At 37.8% G+C, this 25,814-nt stretch overlaps 1 protein-coding gene across 1 annotated transcript in view; it reads left to right on the plus strand.

Annotated features, from left to right (window-relative positions):
* The first annotated feature begins 16,017 nt into the window (after positions 1-16,017).
* The window catches only part of TTC29 (tetratricopeptide repeat domain 29), a 65,881-nt gene continuing 56,084 nt past the window's right edge, over positions 16,018-25,814 (plus strand). The window contains exons 1-3 of the mRNA XM_053460732.1: positions 16,018-16,220; positions 19,022-19,104; positions 21,315-21,383. Of these exons, the coding sequence (XP_053316707.1) occupies positions 19,028-19,104; positions 21,315-21,383 (146 nt within the window). The 5' untranslated portion in view covers positions 16,018-16,220; positions 19,022-19,027. The remainder of the gene's footprint in view (positions 16,221-19,021; positions 19,105-21,314; positions 21,384-25,814) is intronic.

Consider the following 25,814-nt stretch of genomic DNA (forward strand, 5'->3'; position numbering starts at 1 on the left):
TTTTGAAGAAGTTTTTTTTTTTTTTTTTTTTTTTTAAGTAGTGCTTCCAATTTTCAGAAATCAGATTGTAAATTTGTAAACTTGAGGCTGGGGTTAACAATAGTATTGCATGAGTACCTAATACATGCACCTTAAGCAATGTGCTACTCAAAATCAGTGAACACACGTGAAAATACATAGAAGGACTCTTCAGAATCCACTCTATACATTTACCACGTTTCCCACCCCTAAGCTCCAGTGTGTCGCAGTTTGGTTGAACACATCTCCTTTTCAGGACAGTACAAGAGTGAGGAACCCACATCTAGTGAGCTCAAGTGATCACAAGAGCAAGATTTCTAATTTATTGTAGCGGGGGAGGGGGCACTTCTGTATGTCAAGACATCATAACCAGAGGGGATCATAGAGCATGTGTTGTTTTTTTTTTTTTTTTTATTAACCCCTTAATGACAAAGCCCGTACATGTGCGGGCTCAAAATGCATTGTTTTTAATGGGTTTATGGGCCGCCCATTGTCCTTAAGGGGTTAAAGTCTAAAATGCATATTAAAAGACTTGGTAAATATTTAAATATACATTAATGTTTGTTGAGGTCATAGGGGGTCAGCAGACTGTCTTTTTAAGATAAAATAAGACTGCTTACCTATTTTAAGATAGGTTATTGCTAATTCCTAATATAAATCAATAGGCAGAAGCAGACACTACAGCACTATGGCGTGCCACATGACAAAAGGAACAATGTTATCGCTAAGGAGTTATTGTCACCTAACTGTGATTGGATGAACGAATTCCAGTGCCCTATGATTTTATTGAAGGACACTGAATTTTAGTGATATTTTTATCAAAACATTTTATTTTTGCTAATTGGTAAAGACTAATCCCGTTTTATTTTTTTATCATATGCTCGTACCTATCTTTCCTTCTTTTTGTGTACAACTCTCTTTGTGCATGATTTGCCCTAGGCAAATGAGATCTGGATGTACCTCATACAGCCATTAATGCACAAGAACATTTAGTCTACAGGGAAATGCCTGCCTATCTTACACTGATCTCTAGTATAATGCACACAGTAAAATGTCAGCTTGATGGATTGGCAATTCTATGATCAACATATTTCTAGTATCAGGAACATATTTCTAGTATCAGGAAAAGTGGAAAAGAAAGTGTTTTATTTAAAAAAAATAAAACCCCAATGAAGGCCACTTAGTGAAATGATCCCTACACCTAATTCATAGCAGCCGAAAATACTAAATTAGGGCCTTTCCTGTACAGACAAGGATATCAAACTATCACGATTATTTGTAATTGTTATATAGATCTTTGTTTGCTTTCTGTACACGCTGAGGAAAGATCTGAGTGCAGATAAATAAAACTTCATTCCTGTCTTTGGACAGCAAAAGCCAACATCCTCAACCAGCAGGACCAGACCTCATGCTTGCCACGTTTCGCACACCCGTGCGTAATCAAAAGCAGTCATTACTTTAAGTACTTATTTATAATACTATAATCTCTTCTGATTGTAAGGAATAGGCAAAAATCTGAAAAAAATTATTTTTTTAAAAATGACATTTACTGACTAAAGTCAGAGAGACTGAGCAAATTTGTTTTCATGAAAAGCCATCCCCAGTGAGCTTCTCCAGCAAGAAAACCCAATCTGACTCTGCATAATGCATAGCTCAACTGATATGATGACTATAAAGAAATGTCACTCACATTATACATTGTGCATGTCCAACAAAGCACTTATTGCAGGAGTTGCTCATTGGGTATTAGCCTTCATAATGAATAGTGATCCACTATTTCAATAAACCCAATATTGTTCTCAATTTCACTTGCACTACTGCTTGCAATACAATCAAGGAGTGGGAGCTTCTAGCATAAGCAGGAATCAATTTAATTACAGTGAAGGCAATGCCAGTTGGTTCAGAACGTTGCATTATTAATGTGAAAAAGACATCAATATATTCATGACTATTAAAAAGAAAGGGTCACTTGCAAACTTTAATTTTTAGCAAACTTTGAGAGTTACCGTATTTGCTTCATTATAAGACGACCTCCCAAAATCCGAATATGAATTTATGAAAAAAAAAGCTTGAATATAAGACGACCCTATAGGAAAAAAGTTTAACCAGTAAATGTTAATTCATGTAAACTATGTAAACATTTTTTTTTAATAAAAGCTATGATTGAGAAAAATATTTTGTTTTTATTTCTTTTTTTTTTTTCAACCTGCCCGCCCAGTTATGCACATCTGCCCCCGGCTTGCCACTCTGCCCCAGAAATGCCTTATACCCCCTATATGCCACTGTGCCCCATGATATGCCTTTTAACCCTCTAAATGCCACTGTGCCCGATGATATGCCTTTTGACCCCCTATGCGCCACTCTACCTCCAGAATTGCCTCATACCCCTATATGCCACTCTGGCATTTAGGGGGTTAAAAGGCATATTATGGGGCAGAGTGGCTATAGGGAGGTATAAGGCATTTCTGGAGGCAGAGTGGCATTAAGGGGGTTAAAAGGCATTTCATAGAGCACTACAGAAATGCCTTATGCCCCCCATTTAACACTCCCTCCCCCTCCCTCCTCCAAACTTACCGGTGTTTCTGAGTCCCCGGTGCGTAGCCCGGGCAGCGTGTAGCGCTCTACACGTTTCACGTAGACAACGTCCGCTGCAGCCAGGAGGAGGTGCGGTTAGCAGCGGGGGTTGTCTGCGTCCTTCGCGCAGACCTTCCCCGGCTGTCAGAGATCAGAGTTCCCCGTACCGGGGCGGCCAGGGAACTCTGACAGCCGGGGAAGGTCTACGCGAATCGCGTAGAGCTCTACACACTGCCCGGACTAAGCGCCGGGGACTCAGAAGCACCGTTAAGTTGGGGGGGGGGGGCATAACACAGGAGGATCCAGGTCCCCTGCTTCGCTGCGGGGGATCTGGATCTTAGTCTCATAGTCAGACCTATTTGAGGTCTGATTAGGAGACGACCCAGATAATAAGACGAGGGGTATTTTTCAGAGCTGGAAAAAACCTTGTCTTACAATCGAGCAAATACGGTAATTTGTCTCTTTTTTTTTTTTTTAAAGCACTAATTATAGCGATTCGATTAGTATGTCTGATGTATGGAACATTTCCTAGAAGATCCCTATAGACCAATGCCATACAGGTGAAGGGATGATGCTATAGAATACGTATAAAATTAAATAACTGTCTTCATCGTATCTATATGTTTTCTATATCGATTATTTCCATCAAGCATTTGGCTCCATGAATGAAGTACTCAAAGTATAGTTATATTAAATTACATATTAAAGGTAATCTAACAGAGGTTCTTAAAGAACTTTGAGGAGTTTATGTGCATACAAACCAGTCCTTTCCAGAATGCCAGGCCAAAAATCCAATAACAGAAGGGAGTGAATTCCGTTTAAAGGTGCTGTTCCACTTGGTCAAAACATCAACTGCACTCTGGTATGCAAATAAGCAAATAAACCTCAGCAATAAAATGAAGATTTAATAACAAAAACACAAACGTTTAAAACACTTCCTCAGTTTCCACCTATTGGCATTTGCTTGTCATATGACAATTCTGTGCTGTGTGTAATAATTATGAATTATGCAACATTTTACATGATAAAATAATTATTTCTGGGTTTGTATATTCACCAGTATTAGGAATAATGTTTCAAATACTTGGTTTAGTTACAAAGGTGGTAAATTCATAATATTTTAGCTAGCCGTTTTAGATATATGTTCGCAGCCCACTACGCTTAAGCCTACTAAAGCATGTTGCTTCTATGGAAAATAACAATGGTTGTGCGCGGGTCCCTTCACTTTGTAGATGCAGGCTATGGTTTCAATGCTCCACTCCCAGCTCCAGTGATCATCCCTGGTGTGAATGAGAAATGCAGCACTGTGCGCTTGTACACACAAAGCACAGAGTAATTCTGTTGAGATAGTAGAAAGACAGCGACAGCCATTTTTTCCTTCCCATTGACATCAGATGATGGCAGCTGGCTAAGTGCCTGAGTGGCACTTTATTGAATTGTCATTGTGAGAGGGGATAGTAAAATAAACTGTTCTTCCTACCAGCACAGAATGCAAATAGCATTTCATAATAGCGTATGAATAGTTTTCCCCAATACAGTTACAGTATAGAAGAGATTGTAAAAAGCTGCTGACTAACTAGGCTAAACTTGTTATTTCTTCCGCAAGTTAAAATGCTTAGTTACGTGGTCATAATAAAGTTAAAATATCAAAATTTTCCTTTTTAACCCCTTCAGTCCCCTATGGACGTACCAGTACATCCAAAACGCATCCCAAGAATCCCCTATGAACGTACTGGTACATCTTGCCCTTCTTGCAGCGGCAGGGACACATCCCTGCCGCTACACAGGAGACCAGGCTGCTTGACAGCCTGGACCCCCCCCCCCCCGACAGCAGAAGCCAGCATCGCTGGCTTTCTGCTGCCCTATCTCATGTAACAGCTTCCGGCACGAACGTGATCGGGCATTTCTTTCCGGGTCGCGTCACTGCTGACGTCACCCGGAAGGTCATCAGAGGACAGGATATCCTCTGCAGGGTCTGTCCAGACCCTGCTGGGATATCCAATCACTCCGATGAGGCACAGACACTGTGATCTCTATGCAAGTGTGCAGGGCCGGCCGAAAACTTAACGCCGCCTGGGGCGAAGTTTAAAACGCCGCCCCCCCCCCCCCCGCCGGGGGGGCAGTATTTTAAACTTCGCCGACGCCATAATCTACGATCCCCCCCCCGGTACTTAACTTTAAACAGTCCTGCGGCGAGTCTCCCTGCTCTGCCACGGTGCCGGCTTGTAATGCTGAGCGCCGGAAATCGACGTCACTTCCGGCGCTCTGCATTACAAGCCGGCACCGGGACCGAACAGGGAGACTCGCCGCAGAGGAGAGAGAGAGAGGGGCGCCGAGCGGGTAAGCGAAAACCACTCGGTGCCCCTCTCTCACTCCTCCGCTTCAAAAAAAAAACCAAAAAAAAGCGCTTGGGGCGGCAAAGTGCCGCCCCTTCTAAAGTATAGGGCCCATTATAGGGCCGGCCCTGCAAGTGTGGGGACTTGATTAGAGATCACAGTGTGATCAGTGCAGGGGGATCGCATGCTGAAACACAAAACGAAGAAAAAATGATTAGTGATTTAAAATAAATAAATCACTAAAATACAATAAATAGGAATAAAAAAACAATAAGGTGAGCTAAGTGATGTCACTGTGACATCACTGATATTGATAACATGTTCAAGAGGTCCTCTAATAGGACCTCTAACCATTTTTTTTTTAAAAAAATACCAAAAAATTCAATTTTTTTTTAAAATATATAAAAAAGATAAAAAAAAATAAGAAAAACATACATCCTATTGCCCTAACACAACATCTAAACAGTATAACACTCCTGCCCCCGTTCACAAACCCAGGGCTTGACAAATTTGTTGGGAATCTAGGCGCCAGGTAAAAAAGTTAGGAGCCAGGATTTTTTTAAACTAACACTTGGTCAGGAGTGATCTGATCATCATCAGCCCCTTACTAAACTCACAGCGCTTGACCTGGAAGCACCCTGGACTTTCAGGTCAGTGCTGTTTTTTTTTTAATACATTTTTTAATTTATTTTTTTTTTTAACTCTTTCTATGCTGATGTTCCATTGGAGCACAGCATTGATTGATATTTAGTCCCCACAAGCTTGTGGGGACAAATGTTAACCCCTGCAATGTCACGAATGTGTCATACACAATTGTGGCATTGAAGGGGTTAACGCTGCACTGTCGCTCTCATGGAGCGATCAGACAGCAGGGGGGTGTTGGGGCTGGTCTCCACACTCATGTGGAGACCAAAGAACCCTCTCCCCCTGTCCCTGAAGCTGCCTCTGGCAGCTGGGACTCAATTGCTGGTCTATAGACCAGCCATTGTAGGGGGGGGGTGTCTCTGATGACTGCTGTAGGCTTCCATGCCTACAGGAATCATCAAAGGGCTTGTGGGGGCTCGTTTTTGCTGTTGCTGGTCTGCCTGGGCTTCCAGGCAGACCACCAGCAGCAGAGCCCCGTACAAAACGGGAATTAACCCCTAAATGCCGCGATCGCGGCACTGAAGGGGTTAACGCTGCACTGTCGCTCTCATGGAGCGATCAGGCAGCTGGGGGGTGTTGGGTCAGGTCCCCACACTTGTGTGGGGACCCAATCAACACACAACCCCCTTCCCTGAAGCTGCCTGTGGCAGCTGAAAACACGATTGCTGGTTTTACAGCAGCCGCGTTTTCAGCCTACAGGCTCACTCCGTGGGAGTGATCTCAGGCTCGGGGGCGGGCTCTGAGTGGCTGTACTGTCTGCCCAGACTCCTGGGCAGACAGAAGCATCAGCGCCCCCGTGTGGTGACTCAGCCTCTTACATCCACAATCTTTTCTGGATGTAAGAGGCTGACAAAACCTAGGCGCCAGGACAAAATTCTCTGTCGCCATGGCGACCTGGCGCCTGGGATTTGTCGAGCCCTGCACAAACCTATTAAGCCATAAGCATAAAAATTCTACGAATAATGTACACCTTATAGTATATTCCCTATAAGTGCTGGGAAAGTATAGAAAATCTATATAAATTAGGTATTTCTGAAATCAGGACACCTGAATTGATAATCTTGGAGGGGATTTTCCATCATCTAACTATGGTATCAAAAGAAAGCTCTATCTCTCCTTGAAAAAAAACAATACATAGTTTACTTAGGTACACTATTCACGGGAAAAGAGAATAGCCGCTGAACCGACATACCGCAAAAATGGCAAAATTGCTCCGGGTACCAAAAACCCCTGGGACTGAAGGGGTTAAAAGACCTATTAGATTCAGTGCATGTGTTTATTCATATACAAAAGTAGCACTTATAGATTGTAGAACATGTAAAGAACAGTACAAAGATTAGAAATACTTTAATAAAAAAAAACCCTGACATTAAGCTAAAAGTTAGTCATTGTATATATCTGTGACGCTTGAAGATTAATAATCTATTGCCTTGGGCTAAAGCAAACTTGATGGTTTCTACCGAGACTAGAATAGATAAAGCTCCCCTAGAGCAACAGCAGAAATATACACAGGAGACGTATCAAAGTCCACGCCATATTAGGCTCCCCACAGAAATCTCTGGGTACTGCTATGCAATATTTAGAATTATATCACAGTCAGAATTTCATTGTTAGTGTTATATACTTAATATTGATTTCATTAAAATTAGATACAATTTATATATACTGAAGAGCAAAGTCAAGCAAATAATTAAATAACACTGGGCTCAAATGTATACTTTCGATCTTTAATACAAATCAATTGTTTTTAATGTTGATATTTGAGTAACTAGTATCTCCTGGTATTAGCATTCCATTGTTCATTCTTCTAGGAATACCACCACTTTGTTTGATATGTACCTTTCAGTTTTATTTATGCCCCAGTGATACAGTGCTTTCAGAACAAAACCTATAAATAGCTAACCCTTTTGCATAATAAGTTGAATTGGCCATATCTACAAAGAAATAGCTGGTCCTGTTTTTTGTTATTATTGCCCTGGGTTGATTAGTTGAATTTCAATAAATGACAACTGTTGAACACGTGAGGTAAGGGGGTGAGTGAGGGAGTAAGAATGCGTGTATGTATGTTAGAGTAAGAGCATATGTATGCGTGTTAGCATGTGTGTTGTCATGATTGTGTAAGCGTGGGCGTAAATGTGTGCCAGTGCGTATATGATTAACCTTGAGGGCAAGGGTCTGATGGAGTCCTCACCTGACTAAGGTGCCAATGAAAGGAGGGGAGGTAGGGATTATATATTGAATTTAGAAACTAAAAATACATAAAAGTGTCGGTAATCATGTTATTCTTTAACATGTGTATATTTACAGGTAGGACAAACTAACAAAAATGTATTACGTTTTAGGTGTGGATATTTTTCATTTATATGTGCTGTCACAACGAGGCCTTTGAGAAATAGCAATGTAGTTTTCTTAAATTGACATTAACCAATTAACGACAAAGCCCGTACATGTACGGACCGCTGTTAAACAGTGAGGCTGACCATGGATCTGGGGAGGAAAGCCTTCCTCACAAAAAAATGGCCACCGCTGCACCGATCATCAAATCGTGGAGGTGGCCGGCTAAAACAGCTTAGGAAGCGATCGGTAATTTTATAATTTTATTAATTATTGTGTTTAGAAAAGCAGATGATGTGTACATCAAATAATGAGATGCAGGAAACGCCTAACGTTGCATAATAACTTCACCCACTTGAGTACGGATTCAACTTTCTATTGAAGTATTTTTTTTTTTTTTAAACGCAATCAAAGAATACAAACACATTTACTCCATTTACATGTCCGTACCCCTTTAATTTAAAATGTTTTTTACATTTCAGGATCAAAATGTTACTCTAAATTATCTTTTTAATGAGCATTGCAGCATGTGGCCAGTACAAACCTGAGATATTTTACAAAGATACCATACACTGAAAATATCCATAATGTAATCATTATATAAGCACGCAGTTATGTTTTACCGAATTCATGCTTGAGATACAAAGATATCCTGTTGTAACATACTCTGGTTGGATCTTTAATCATCCACCTGCTTTCCTTTAATCCTTTGTACCAATGAATACATACTTGTTCTCACTTTAATTCTACAACTTTCCTTCCCAACAGTAGCCCAAGTTGCTCTAGGCAAATTTCATGTCACTGGCCTGAGGGTGCCATCAGATGAAGCAGCTTTTCTGTCTCACACGGCAAGTGGCTTTTTCTAGTTCCTAAGTGGCACATTTCTGGGTTTTTTTAAAGACCTTTTTGTCCACAAGCTAGTTCATGAGAGGATAAAACTGAATCTTAAGCGTATGTGCAAATGACATACCACAGATTACTTTGCAGTGTTCGACCCTAGAAACGTTTTCCACTCAAGTGGATTTCTTCAATATTTATTTTAGTGACGGTATAACGACTTTGTATGCAAAACCCCCCCACAAAAATTCAATCAATTATTCAGATTCGATTAATTTACCCCCAAAGTGACATGTACTCTCTGTCCAGCATCATTTCTACCAGAAATATATAAAATCAATGTGCATCATTGTGCAATGTGCACTGTTCCTCCAACAAGATTGATATTTACAGAATATTACCCTTTATGGGTTTTTGTTGAATTTTTCTGACATTTTTAAAGTTTCTGCATTTAGGAAAAAAATCAGCTTATATACATAATGGAATGAACAATAAGTCACTTGCTGTATCCTTAATGTCTAGAGGCGGTCACTAGATAACACAGACACAGGCAAAGCGATTGTTAGGTCTATTGACTGAATAAAGAAAAGCTTTTTTGTTTGCTTTCTTAACCTTGTACAGTAACTAGTCTGAATGTCAGCTATTATTTCCTGCTCCCATAGTACAACTTGTTATTACCTGGGTTTATTTTGCATTCAGAGCTTTACAATGCTTTAACCCCTTCGCGACCTTTGCCGGTTCAGGACCGTCATGACATAAAGGTCCCTAAATGACCTTTGACGGTCCTGAACCGTCAAAAAGTTAAATAAGCTTAGATCAACGGTGATCAACGGTTCAGCAAGGCCGAGAGCGTTTAGGAGGCGATCAACGATCGCCTCCTAAACTTAAATGGTGTCGCTGGAATGCCTCGATCAGGAGGCATCCAGCGACACCAAACACTTACCTCTGGGTGGGCTGTGACCGCTCCGGAGAGCGGTCACAGCCGCAGCTGCCGGTGTTCTTCGCCATCAGCAAGATGGTGGCCGCCCTGTAAAAGAAACAAACAAGTTTTAAAAGTTCACTAGATGGTCTCCAGACCCTCTAGAGAACTCTGGCTCCACTTGCAGGTTGAATACAGGTACTGCATTCAACCATGCAAGTCAATGGAGCCCAGCTTTCTAATCACAATGTGATTAGTAAAATATTCAAAAAAAAAATATAAAAAAAATAAAAAAAAAAAGTATTCAAAATTGAAATAAAAAAAATTAAGTTTATTATTTTGAGCAAGTGCTAAAATTTCTCAAAAATCTCAACAAAGAGTTAAAATAAAAGCACTTCAAATACCCAAGGGGTGTCTAATATAAAAAAAAATGGCAAAATCCAATGGTAAATTGGAGTGGCTGAGCTCAAAGATAGGGCATAGGTACAGACTTTCCAAAATGGACAAAAAAGCGCACTTCCCAAATGTGGCATTTTAAATCTCAAACAACATGACAAATCCATGCATGTCGGGTATCACTGCACTCAGGAGATGTTCCTGAACACACATTGGGGTGTTGTTTGACAGTGACATATACCAGAACCTGTATAGCTATTACTATTACAAAGTTTGACAAAGTGTAGTTGTATAATTGGTGCATGGAAAGGGTTAAAATAACAGCATTTGGAATACCCTGGGGTGTCTAGTTTTCAAAAATATATGGTTTAAATGGGTTAAATTGAGTTAACCGGCTTCAAAGATATTCCAAAGAGGAGATGGAGGCAGAATGACCAAATGACCACCTGAATTACGCATGCCCCAAAAGTAGCCTTTTACCAGCCAATCTGACAAGCCCATGCATGTGGGGTATCGCTGTACTCAGGAGATGTTCCTGAACACATATTGGGGTGTTGTTAGACAGTGGCATATACCAGAACCTGTATATCTATAACTAAAGTACAATTTGTGTGGGAAAAAAATTAAAAAATATACTATTACAAAGTCTGGCAAAGTGTAGTTGTATAATTGGTGCATGGAAAGGGTTAAAATAACAGCATTTGGAATACCCTGGGGTGTCTAGTTTTCAAAAATATATGGTTTGAATGGGTTAAATTGAGTTAACCGGCTTCAAAGATGTTCCAAAGAGGAGATGGAGGCAGACTGACCAGATTTGTTAAAAAAAAGATTTGGAAATCATAAAACGCTGCTTGTACTTATTGCCCTATAACTTACAAAAAACAGCAAAAAAAACATAAAAACATTGAGTATTTCTAAACTCAGAACAAGTAGTACAATCTATTTAGCTAGTTTTTTTACTTGCTTTTTTAGGTGAGTAAAAGATTTTTCAAATAAAAGTCATAAAATGTTTTTTTTCAATTTTTCACCATGTTTTTTTTATTTTTTATATAGTAAATAAGATGATGCGATCAAAATAATGGTATCTGAAGAAAGCCCATCTTGTCCTGAAAAAAAACAATATATAACTTATGTGGGTACACTAAATGGGTGAGGAGAAAATTACAGCTGAACACAAGCACCACAAAAGTGTCAAAACAGCCTCGGTCCCACAGGGTACAAAACGAAAAATGAGCCCGATCCTTAAGGGGTTAAGTATGGGGGTGATGGATGATTATGCACTAGATATAAGATATTGAATAAATACTTACTGGCATATAATAGGTATATTATTATACACTGCTCCAAAAATTAAAGGGAACACTAAGATTACACATCCTAGATCTGAATGAATGAACTAATCGTATGACATACTTTCGTCTTTACATAGTTGAATTTGCTGACAACAACATCACACAAAAATTCTCAACGGAAATCAAATTTATCAACCCATGGAGGTCTGGATATGGAGTCATACTCAAAATCAAAATGGAAAACCACACTACAGGCTGATTCAACTTTGATGTTATGTCCTTAAAACAAGTCACAATGAGGCTCAGTAGTGTGTGTGGCCTCCACGTGCCCGTATGACCTCCCTACAATGCCTGGGCATGCTCCTGATGAGGTTGCAGATGGTCTCCTGAGGGATGTCCTCCCGGACTTGGACTAAAGCATCCGCCAACTCTTGGACAGTCTGTGGTACAACGTGGCGTTGGTGGATGGAGCGAGACATGATGTCCCAGATGTGCTCAATCGGATTCAGGTCTGGGGAACTGGTGGGCCAGTCCATAGCATCAATGCCTTCCTCTTGCAGGAAATGCTGACACAATCCAGCCACATGAGGTCTAGCATTGTCTTGCATTAGGAGGAACCCAGGGCCAACAGCACCAGCATATGGTCTCACAAGGGGTCTGAGGATCTCATCTCAGTACCTAATGGCAGGCAGGCTACCTCTGGCAAGCACATGGAGGGCTGTGCGCCCCCCCCCCCCAAAGAAATGCCACCCCATACCATTACTGACCCACCACCAAACCGGTCATGCTGGAGGATGTTGCAGACGGCAGAACGTTCTCCACGGCGTCTCCAGACTCTGTCACGTCTGTCACATGTGCTCAGTGTGAACCTGCTTTTATCTGTGAAGAGCACAGGGCACCAGTGGCGAATATGCCAATCCTGGTTTTCTCTGGCTAATGCCAAACATCCTGCAGTGTTGGGCTGTAAGCACAACCCCCACCTGTGGACGTCGGGCCCTCATACCACCCTCATGGAGTCTGTTTCTGACCGTTTGAGTGGACACATGCACATTTGTGGCCTGCTGGAGGTCATTCTGCAGGGTTCTGGCAGTGGTCCTCCTTGCACAAAGGCGGAGGTAGCGGTCCTGATGCTGGGTTGTTGCCCTCCTACGGCCTCCTGGTAGTGCCTCCATGCTCTGGACACTACGCTGACAGACACAGCAAACCTTCTTGTCACAGCTCGCATTGATGTGCCATCCTGGATGAGCTGCACTACCTGAGCCACTTGTGTGGGTTGTAGACTCCATCTCATGCTACCACTAGAGTGAAAGCACCGCCAGCATTCAAGTGACCAAAACATCAGTCAGGAAGCATAGGAACTGAGAAGTGGTCTGTGGTCACCACCTGCAGAACCACTCCTTTATTGGGGGTGTCTTGCGAATTGCCTATAATTTCCACCTGTTGTCTGTTCCATTTGCACAACAGCATGTGAAATTGATTGTCCATCAGTGTTGCTTCCTGAGTGGACAGTGTGATTTTACAAAAGTGTGATTGACTTCGCGTTACATTGTGTTGTTTAAGTGTTCCCTTTATTATTTTGAGCAGTGTATTATAAAATTGATAAATAGGATACCATGCACTCTTCTACACATATACACTAATTACTGGTGATTGAAATTACTAAATGTCTGATTTCTGATCACTAATTCTTCATTATGGATGAGATACATTAGCTTTTAAAACAAACATTTTTTAGGGACATTTCCTGGTATGAAATATGGTTTTACCCACAAAGCAAGCACTTTCCTCTAGTGACGTAAATAATGAGCATTGATTAATATATATATTTGTATTATAGGTACATTGGCTTTCAGTATTATAGGGTAATTGTGACAATTCTTTTGATTATCTTGTGTAGCAAAGCCATCTTCAAACTCTGCAATATATTTATTTGGTTTGCCAAGTAAGGCAACAATCTAAGCTTGGTTTGGACTTGCTTTTGAAAACTCCAAATGGCAGAGATCCAAGCACTACGAGGAGGAAACAATGAACCAGATCCAACGATTCATCTAAGCCTTTATCATCGGAGGCTAATAATGCATGGTTTGTGATTTAGAGAGCTGTCTGGTTTCAGATTCTTGATCATAGATGCTACAATCACAGCCAACGAAAACATTTGCGCTTCATCAACTCAATGGGGTCTGTACAAAATTAGTGCACGATAAATTTCATTTTCATCATTTTTCGATTAAGAAACATGTGTAGAAATTTGTAGACAGCTCTTAACTCATTTAACTGATTGTTACGAGATAAAACACTCAGCACATCTACAGAGGAGTCTAAATACACTTAAAATTAATAATTTAACCATTTCATTGACATAATAAATAGGTAAGAGCATCACAGTGGTTATTAACAAACTTTTCTGGGCAGCATTTCAAAAGCAAATAGAGGGTTTTTCGGTGCAGCAGAACTTAATTAAAATAAGCTATTTAATGTGCTTTGTCCTATCGCTCCCATTTTCTTTACTTACTCAGAATTTCTTTTTTTGCTGTTACTCTTAAACTTTTATCAAACTGAATATGTTGCTTACACATTTAATTAGAACTCAGACATGTATGCAAAACAGAAAAATATAACATAACATAAGTGAGCATTTTTGAAGTGCCTATAGCACTATAAACAATTTATATACAATTATAATAAGAAAAAATATTATAGCAAGATATTTTAATGTTCCATTCAATGACAAATACAATATTTGTTTTGTGGACAGCAGTATTTAAGACTCTAAAAAATAATTAACATATATCTCTAAGAACGATGTGTTGACCTATATTATTCTAACATATTGACTTTTAATTTTACCTGTGCAATGTTGGTTTAAAATTTCCCCACCGGAGTTACAGCTGTAGGGTATTATATGATGAGCAGTAGATATGAAAACAAAAATGCAGACTTCAGGGCACATCCTTCCCAGCTTTGAAAGTTTCATTCAGTATTTCATGTATTTTACACTGACCTTGCCAATCTTCACTACGAAATCCTTTAGATCTTACCAAGAAAAAAAATCAACAGATACATACACAAACAATCCTCACCCCTCACCTGAGATGCCGACTGTATACATGCAGTCTTTCGCAGTTATGGATAGGCATAGATCAATGGAGATGGATTTTAATTTGTTGGAGAGATAAATAAACTTACATTTATTTTATATTTATTCTATGTGCCAAAGACACAATACTTAATAGACGGTGTAAATGATCTATATTTCTATCTATCTATATATATATATATATATATATATATATATATATATATATATATATATATTTATTGAGTTTATCATAGTTCAGCAGCTAATCAATTGCCAGAGGTAATACTATACATACATCGCTAAATGTTAATGTACAAATCTATTCACTGACTGCTTCATCCTTAGCCATATACAGTGCTGTGCAAAAGTTCTAGGCAGGTGAGCTAAAATATGAAAACATGTGTATGTATGTATATATATATATATATACATATATATATTGAGTGAAAAAAAGGTGCACACACAGGCTACTCATATCCTCTGGAATGATCTCTGTCTGCCTATTGTCTCCCCTGCCTTCTGTCTTTCAAAACATCACTGAAAACTAAGGGCCGCTACCAGTTTTCCCTCTAAGCTGTGCGCTTGTGCGTGCGCACATAGCTTTTTAAGAGAGCGCACATAGCTTTTTAAGAGAGCGCACATAGCTTTTTAAGAGAGCGCACACGTCCAAAAATTGTGCGCACAACAGTTTTTCCCCACAAACTTACACATAAACCCCTTCCTTCAGCACACCTTGCCACGTCCCTCTCCTGTAATTTTGATACTAGTGTGGCTGCTCCATCCCCAGCAACGGCACTTTTACCTGTTGCGTAATACACCTTAACTCCCTGTTGATTATAAACTCGTTTGAGCAGGGCCCTCCTCACCTGATGTCCTGTTTACCCATTGTGCAGCGCTATGTAATATGATGGCGCTATATAAAACAATTACACATTAAATAAAGAAATAACCTTCCCAATTACAGTGCTGACACAGCGATATTGAGTGATTTGGACCCTGTTTCTAATTATGAAAAGTAAATTTTGCATATGTGAAGTGTGTTTATTAATATAAATGGGCCAGGGCAGCGTTTACTACGGCTGCCATCATTTGAACATGGTTTTCTGTGATGAAAGTGATGTAAATAAAAAATTCACATTTGCTGACAAATATTTTGGGAACTCTGTCCATTAAACCAGTATATTTTGTGGTGTCCCTCGCCTTTTTTTGCCAGTACTTCCACACATACTGCATTTATACTAACGGTCCCAACAGCATCCCGACATTAAGCGCTACTGCTTTGTTAATCTGTCCTCCATAAAGCAAAAGTTGAGCAGCGGAGACCGTCCTCCATTACGGTGGAAAGCCTATTACTATGCAATTTATTACGAGTCTTCCCATTAACACACAGTAACCGTCTCCTCTATCCGCTTCCCGCGTCTCCCGAACTCACAGATTAGCCCTAACACCGTGCTCGTGGTGGTGCATGACGGGAAGGCACCATGTCTGTGACGACTAGAGAATGGATCGGCCGCTGCGCTCTGATTGGTCAGATTCCTAAGGCGGCTTATGAGAGGCGCGTTGGATGTTGTCCTGGCAACCGAGCCGCGTCCTAGTGCTGTAAGTGTGAACGACACAACATTGGACTCATCCAGGACTGGGACCGGGAGAGCTGGGCCTTTGACGGTGTGTGACGTGTACTATTATCTGGTATTATTATCGCACAATATATGGTGCTTAACCGACATACTAAGAAATAAATCACAGGCCCGTCACCCTACAGTGGGCAGTGTAAGTGTGTCTGAGAGCTGGTATGTGAGAATGACACAAATACCTATTTCTGTATATGTCTTAAGATAAGTACATGTAGTCATGTGCATGAACTTGTTTATTACTAAATAGCTGCCTTTCTATGTCTATGAGTGTGATGACCAACATTACATTTATTTTATAGAGCACCATCTCCATATAATGTCACCAATTAGTTTTAAATAGACAATAACTTTCCCAGTAATATTAATACAGCAATAGTAATATTAACTATTTTTTACATCGTGGCTTATGAAGTTTATGATGTGTGTTTATATGCATATATATGTTTAAAAACAATAATGAAACGCACGTTGTTTTGGACAAATTATTTTAAATGGTTACTTAATGGTTATTTCAAATATGTGGAGCAAGTTTTCCTTAGATGAGTTGATTTAGAAAAAATCCAATGCATGTTTGGTTATGGTGTGTAATATCAGTCAATAGGGTGACCACATCCGCCATGTTTTCCAGGACAGATATGATTTTTACATATTGCTGACTAGCCCAGATGCCTGAAGTATAGGTGATATATAATTGGTTCCCTTCCATGAGTCTATACATCCCCCATACTGCAGGGCACCTGGGCTGGTCATCAATAGGTAAAACTTATATGTGTCGGAAAACATGGCCGATGTGGTCACCCTATCAGTCAACTGACGTTGCCATCTTTGACATCAGTACACGGCTGCCATCAAACCTAAAGTCAGGGTCCCTCTGCCTCATCCCACGTCATGCTTCTCCTACTCCGTGCTTGCAACATGACCTAAAGCTCTAAACAGTGCCACTCCATAAAGGGGACACCAAAGCCTGCAAGGGACCAATGTCCTGTCCCGGGGACCGGGCCAATGAGGGGGACCATAACAGATCAGGGATGCTGAGCACCCCCTGCTTACTGGTTCCCCATTCACAGGTACTAGTTGTACCCCACTGATGTAACTCTTTCGCCAGGTAGAACGACAACAAAGTTGATTTAATTTGGTTTGCATGGTGTTGCGGTTTGTGAACTTTAATAAATTCTTATATGATAGACGTGATATTGCCCAAAAACATTTAACTCATTTTGAAATGTATAGTTTTATCTTACCAGCAGACACCTCAGTGATTTATTTCCATCCAACATAATGTTAAACTATTGCACTTTGTGAGAATCTTTTTTTTTGCTCAGCATATGTGGTATACAACTGCCTCATCACACAAAATAAATTAAAATGACTGCTTCCTTTGTTATATTATTTTATCATATTATACTTTAACATTCTATAGACACAATCAAGAATTTCTTTAAAAAAAAAGTAAATAAAATGTGAAATAAAAATCAAGTGTATCATTTGTAGTAGAATAATCAACTCAATTGTGTTCATGATAAGTAGGCCCACAGATGTTAAGGATGGTGTTAAGAGCCAAAAGTTTTTAATGGGGAAAAATTGTTCAAAATTGCAATTGTACCAATGTGTAAACCGATTTGCGGATTTTGTTTTGTGATTGCCGTACTTATGCCAAAATGTATATATTCGTAAATGTGCTCGATCTTACATCATAACATTTTTTTGCACCAAAGAAAGATCCAACAGAAACCTGCTACATCTCAGGCGTCTGTCTTACGACCACAGAACAGACCATATGTAAAGGCTGATAATCATAGTTACGTAGTTACATAGTATATAAGGTTGAAAAATACTCAAGGCCATCAAGTTCAACCCTTCTACCTAACCTTCCTACTCTTGATCTAAAAGAAGGCAAAAAAAAAAAAAGAATTCTGCCATCCGGAGGAAAAATTCCTTCTTGACTCCAAAAGGCAATCTGATTTCTCCTTGGATCAAGAAGCTCTAAAATATTAATTCTATTTATATCCCTGTATGTCATGCCTTTCTAAAAAAAATATCCTAATATTTAGACATTTATTTTATGTCTTTTACACAGAAAAACCTTTTCACTCAATTAATTGAAAAATGACACACATTTTTTACACAATGCTATCCTCCATACGAGATTTCAATGTACTTAGATGGATTAAGCCTCAAGTACTATTTCTTTTTATAACAGGTTGCTCAGATTTCATTTTTTTAGTATGAAATTAATGAATCAAACCCTTGTAATAATAGCATCTTTATGTGTCCATACTAAATAATATTTGCAGAGATATAGTCATTTATGTTAAATATTGTTTGTATTTTTCCCGAGCATATCTTAGTGCACGTTGTATTGTTAAATCTAACCTGAATTGAGCTTAAAAACAATACAATCTGCAAACTAATATATATTTTACTTTCAGAAAGTCTATACTCTATTCCGATGCGAAGTCCCCTGGAAGTTTATTTTAACCTTACTTACATGGCTTTTTCTTGCCATACTGCTATACGATAATATCCACCTACATTGTCATAACTTTTAATATCTTTAAATCAGATTACTTTTGTTGCACGTCGTCAGAACCTATTTTTATTGCCCTTCCCCTGATTTAAACGAAAAACTATTTATTTAAATGCAATACTTGACAGAGCACAAAATTAGATTCCAAACATAGTAATTTTGCACGACAATCTGATTTTTATTTATTAAGCTCCAGAAATCAATTTTTATGTATAGCGTCGGGTTGTTTGGTTACCTAAGCATTATTTACAGTAAATCTGTATAAAAAAGTAATCCATTGTCGTAAATAATTGATGTTTCTTTCTGAATAGGGAAAAAATATTCATGAGTAGGATTTGCTCCGTCTCTATTATTATTAGGCATATTATAATGTGTAATGATTATTTTGGGTAAAACAGCTGAAATAAAACTTTTCCTTCTTTCTGTTTAGACAAATATGACCTCTTTACCAACTGTGCCACGACAAGGCCTGGGGTTTCCCAACCTCGTACAGCAGAAACCTTCACCCTACAAGTAAGTAGACTGCATTTTACAATAATATATCCAAACTAGCAGAATATTTTATAATCTGTTACTACATTGCCTAACGGTAAATATAAATCAATCACAGAATGACTAGTGAAGTTTAAGCAAAATAATAATAATAATGATAAATATAGTTCTTATTGAGATATTTTATTATCTGTCACTCAAAATGATCACTTCGATGCAGAAGGATATGCCAAACGTTGAAATGTTTGTTGGATTATAAAATAAATAAATTAGGTAAATAATGATCCCAAGAGCCATATTAACAAATAAATGATTCAGGATAAAGATGTCAAATACTGACGTAACTAAAGTTATTCCCGTTTATAGTGTGTTGTGGCATAAGGAGTATCTCATTACATTTGACAGCTGTTCCCTCATACCCTAATAAGGTTGTGCATATAGGATTTACATGTTGTTTTATTAATTTGATAGTTTACCTTCTCCAGGAAAGAATTTTTATTCCTGGCACAAAACTATCAAACTCTTAAGAATTGCAGCCCATTTATACACTCGCGGTACTAGCGAAGATTCGGGGGAACTGAAAATCCACATCTTTACACCCTTTGTAACCATCTCAATAGTTATGTGTTAAAAAAAAAAGTGGCTCGCAGGCAGGAACACCTTATTTAATCATGCTCACTCATTTTAATTAATATAAATCCAGATAAAATCACAAAACAATTCACCCAAGCTGAACTGAAAGCCACGGCACACTTAACTCTTCCAGTACTGGTGATTAGCCTTGTTGGCTATGTGTGTACAATAGAAGAAACAACAAACAGGTAAAAGCCACTGTACATCAGTTTGTCTACATGACAAAGAAAAAAACACACTAACACCAACTGAAATAGCTTTCTGTGTGCATCTATCTATCTATCTATCTATCTATCTATCTATCTATCTATCTATCTATCTATCTATCTATCTATCTATCTATCTAACTATCTATCTATCTATTATAACCAGGTACATATTACATATATATTGTATATATATATATATAATATATATATTTTTATATATATATATATAATTAATATTATAATATTATATTAATTAATATATATATAAATTTATATATACATATTAATTAATATATAGATATTTCCTTTACTGTCTGATATTCGTACTTGCTTTGTGACATTGTGTTATGTGCTGCCAGATTTTTTGCAGTAATAAAGTACCATTTTATCTAAATACATTTTCTTGCTTACTTTAGTATACTTTACTATATATGCATAAACACCCAGTTGCAAGCATATGTTACAGTCTTAACCGGCAACAAATTGGTCCCACTCGACGTTCCAGAGAAAAAGCCTGCATTTTCTATCCAAGGAGATTCTGTAATGAAAATTTCTTCTCCTGGCTTTTCCACCCTTGCCGTGTAAAATATGAATCCCTTAATATCAAAGGGTTATGGTTACATTTCTTGCAAAAAAAAAATGTTTCCTTTGTGTTTGTTCTATCTTGAAAACCTCTTTATTATTTAATGTACACATATAAATGTCATACTTTTTTAAGAGAAAAAACAGCTTCTTCATGAACCATATTTTGAGCCTTTATTGAATACGAAAAATATATTTTAATTTTCCCCTTTTTCATAATAAATTGCATACAACTAGTGTAGCTGCAGAAAAGTGTGCATACTAATTAATCCTAATCTAAAGCATAAAAAAACAATTAAAGAAACAAATTAAGAAATCCAGGGGATAACCGCACAGACCACAATAATATACTGTGGTCAGAACAGTTCTATTAACATAAAGAATAACATTTAACATATAAGGTGGGCTAAGTATATATTGGGAAGTTTTACTTCTCCCCAGTGCTCTTCTCTCTCACTTCCAACCCCCCCTTCACTAATCTATAACTAATACTGTATATATAATGTATAAATGTCTCCCTATTAATGCATTGATATATCGGTAAACACTACGATTGTTCTGTTTTGCTAATTACAGCAATCATGTAATCACAGAACAGCATCAGGGATCAGACAGTAGCGGTGCACACTGAGGTACAAGACTTAAAGGCATGAAATGCTGTCACTGTCAAAGGGGTTAAACAATACAGCTGTTGTTTATCGATGCAAAGTACTGTATTATATATATATATTGTGTAACTTTAAGTGTGCTGGATTTTAGCATTATATGTTTTCAATTATTTTCTCCTTATTTTTAATTTAATTTCAGGGATAAAGTCTTAGATGATCATCAACCGAAAAAGAATATCAAAGAACTGTCAAAAGAGGAAACTGCTCAGTAAGTTCTGCAAAGGAAAACATTTATTTTTGTACACATATTATTATTATTATAATTATTATTATTATTATCATCATCATTCTCTTTTATTTATATAGCACCAACAATTTACGCAGTGTTTAATACAATACATATATTCAAAGTGTAAGACAAACCGATACATTAGGTGGAGAGAGCCCTGCTCACAAGCTTACAATCTTATTAACATTGCTTATTTTTTTTGGGGGGGGGGAGAAGTATATCCAACTCATTTAATTAGCTAGTGGACACAACAAACACCATTAAAATCTGACTTGTAAGATATTGTTTTCCTTGCATCTATCTAAGAATATTTTCCAAATTTTAACCTCTTGGATTATCCACAGCTCAATGGGCCAGTTGGGGAGATCATCTGATCTCTCTTGTAACCATTGCATTTACATTATGACATGCACGTCCATAGTTTTGTCTGCACTGAATGACCTTCTGATGCGGGTTACTTGGATATGACATCATATCTTGGTGCTCAGCATAAAACGTGTGCAGAAAAAGTAAGAGAAACCCCGTTCTAGAAGCTGCACTGGGTCATCACATATTTCTTTTCATTCAAACTGAAAGACCTGTTCGTGGCCACTTGAATATAATGCTGTTTACCATTTAAGAATATAACAGTACATGTGCTCGCTGTACCAAAACAAAAGAATTGGCACATAACTGTATGTGTGGAGCAGGCACAGAATTAATATTTCCTAATAAAAAAGTTCTAATGAAGTCCTGCACATTATGTACAACTTCACTTTCTAAACTCTGTAAAAGAAAGTTTCATATTTAATGGGAAATCATGAATTATTCCATTTATTATACTCACCCTCCTTTCAAAGACATGATCTGGATAAAAGGCGGGGTGAATAATTTAGAAAAAAAATGAAATGCATTTTTAATGCGAAGGTGCAAACTACAGATTCTCATGACTATTAGCAAGTGCAGAGGAAACAGAATTTTACTTGCAAAACCTCATCAAACCTTAAATTACATGACATACTTCTGTAATAAAATACAGAAGAAAGAAAAGTTTTTGTGCAAGTTGTTTTTATTCATTCAGTCAAGTTTAAAAGTTTGGATTTTGTTCAGTGTAAGATTTGACCAGCTGTACGTGAATTCTTTGCGAAAGATTGAATTACATTTTGTGCGTAAGGATGAGGATGCCTGTTAACCTCCTTAAGAAATTATATTGACAAAGTACGCAGTTATTTCACTTGCTTGATTATTATAGCATTTGTTAGTTATTTAGGATCCCTGCAAAACCAGGTAAGCTCAATCTTTAGACATGTTCTGATGGCAGGTGTTCTGTTTATAGCTAGTGTATCTTAGAAAACGGATAGATAGATAGATAGATAGATAGATAGATAGATAGATAGATAGATAGATAGATAGATATATAGATAGATAGATAGATAGATAGATAGATAGATACAAAAGTCTTTGACCCCACTCCTTAGTATACCATTCCATCTGAGGCCCCAAAAGCTGGAACATTACCTATTTTTCTAGGTTGGTCAAATAAAAGGTATCAACTTCAACTAAAGACTCACTTTTCTCTTGAGCTAATATCTCTGCCTAGCAATGAAAACATTGTACGTCTTTGAATTCAGAGAAGAATTGTTCTTAGACGTGCCCATATTGAGATACATGTATGTGATTTTACACGAACTAACAATGGTAAACATTGACTTCTTATTCCGACTTCTTGCCTTCTTAACATCTTGTTAAACTGTGGTGTTGCATTATGTTCACCAAACTCAGCTGGAAAGATGAAATAAATGTTCGAAAAGCTTTATAAAAATTTCCTATTCCGAGTCATGGCGGTTACACCATTTTAAACAGCCGAAACCGCCCCTTTCCCCCTCGATATATTAACCAAGTGGAGAATTGTGGTTTTACTCATTGACTTCTGCTACAGTAAGAGTTTGGATAGCGCCTGTATAATGCATAGTTAAATTGCTTGAAAACATGTCTTTATAATGCATAGTGAAGAAAGAGAGTTGAGACCGCTACTTTCATGCCAACTGGTTTCATCGATACACCAGTGTTTTAGGGATCTTCTCCTCACTTGGGCCTTTTTATTTATTTTTTCTTTGCTGTACTCGGATCCCTAGAAGGATCCAGGCCCATGTTCCATCAGCAGATGTAATTCTTTAATAAACACCTGAATGACCATTTTGTAAATTTGAGTTTTATGGGCATCGTTTACTTTGTGTTCATTCCTGACTGCTGTTCTCTTTGTAAATGGCTTGTGCTTAGAAATTTGTAAAGATACCCTACTGTTCAAAAGTCTGTTTTCAACGGTAGTGTACATAGTCAGAAGCTTTAAATATTAAGAAAGTGATCCGATACAAGTCATAACATTTTACATTATTCTACATTTTATAAAAGGTTTATATGATTTGGAAAAAATCGTATATATATATGATTTTTGTTTTAAATTATCATAACCTGAGATTATTATGTATATGTATTTACACCGTCTGTAACGCATGTCTGTATATATGTGTATATCTAAAATAATTATGTTTAACACTGACACTCCTTTTTTTGTTCCTACTCTGTCACATCGACCCACAACACTATACAGCAGCCCCACCCAGCGCGACCTACTACTACTGTGACAGGCTTTTATAGATAGAGAGAGTTTATCTATCATCGTAACACACTAGCTCGGAAACTGCTGGGTTTGCTTAAGAATGGTTGGCCAAAATGCACTGATTTACTAAGGTTTGGTCTTATTCTTAAGCCAGGAATTTGACTGTTACTTCACCTTACAAAACACGCAAAACCTTTACTAACCAATGTAAATGCATTCACATGATACACAATTTAGGTAATCACAGCTAGTGAAATGATTGTTTTAGCATTAAGTAATACGTAATCCCCCTTTGCTAAATCACAGTTTTTATAAATGACTGGAGATGTGTTGCATTTTAAGGAGTCCTTTAAATGGCATCTTTAGGGTCATTTATTTTTTATCATGATTAATATTTGTTGTTGATATATATATATATATAGCGCCATCATATTCCATAGCACTGTACAACAGATTTTATAGTAAATAACTATATATATATATATATATATATATATATATATATATATATATATATATATATATATATATATTTGCACCTTTTTGATGCAGTAACGTGAAAGCAGTTATCATGTCATCTGAGGGTATGCTATATATCCAAAGTCTGATCATCGGGGAATGTTTATAACAATGTCGCCGTGTACAGAAATCAGATTTCAGAATAAGGAAAATGATAAACTTATACTCACCATAGCACTTACTGTTTGTGTTTCCTTACCTTTTATCCCTGCTTTTAGAAAATAGTGTGTTGTACACTGAGAGTTTTGTCCTTTTTCTTCTAAGTAGTTGCAGTTCTGCTCAGCTTCCAGTAGGTGCCCCCAGAGACCACTCAACCTTTGGAAACTGGCAACATACCAGCTAAAAAGTAGCGAATGCCCTTGTGTCTCGTAATTCTCATCATGGGGAAAAATGTGTCTGTACTTATAGATATTTTCTACATGGGGATAAAATATTGTTAGTAAGATGGCAGACTGCTAGAAGCGTTTGGTTGGTGGCAGCTTACACAAAACACAAAAACTCAGGGTAATGCAGGGGTTAAAAATGTAAATTATTAAACCAAGTTAAGAAAACCTCTTTCCATTGGATGGTAGAACACAATTTGTTTTATATTACACATACCCATACTAAAAAACAACTTGCTTATTCAGATGTATCTGTAAACAATAGTTTATTCCAGAACCACTACTACTACTTTATAAAATCACATACACTGTTGATCTCGGTTACCTTCAGCATCATCAAGGAAATACTTGTTCAAGATTATGAACTCTGACTGGCCCCAAGTGGACACCACCATAGCCCCCATGTTTTAGCAACACGTAGAAGGAGAATTGAACACTGTTTTTTGTCGTTCTTTTGTGAAATGGTCTAACAGGGACAGGATATTGGCTACTGCTTCAATTTTCTCTATTATTGTGAGTGCAAGTAGGAGCATTATCAGAAAAAATATCTTTACCAGTGTTATTACGAATTATAATTTCAGCGTGTAATACACAATCCTGGGAATTTAGTGCTATGCAGATGAAGAACATCACTGTTTCATGCACCCCATCTCTTCTTTGGAAACAGTATGTGTTGAAAGACAAAAACACATTTGGAGTTCTACAACTGAATAAGAACCAACCTGATTGCCAAAATAAATAGAAAATAATCATTATTAATAATAAATAATTAAATATAAAGTGAATTTTGGTGAGCAATTTTAAGTAGGTGTGGATTGTTTTCACAGCAAGTGGTAGGGTATATCAAGACTGCATTGCTTAATAATATACTTTTATCTCGTCAATGTTTGTATGAATGCAGCGTTATTT

Source organism: Spea bombifrons, chromosome 1 (assembly GCF_027358695.1).
Source record: "Spea bombifrons isolate aSpeBom1 chromosome 1, aSpeBom1.2.pri, whole genome shotgun sequence".
Taxonomy (NCBI): Eukaryota; Metazoa; Chordata; class Amphibia; order Anura; family Pelobatidae; genus Spea; species Spea bombifrons.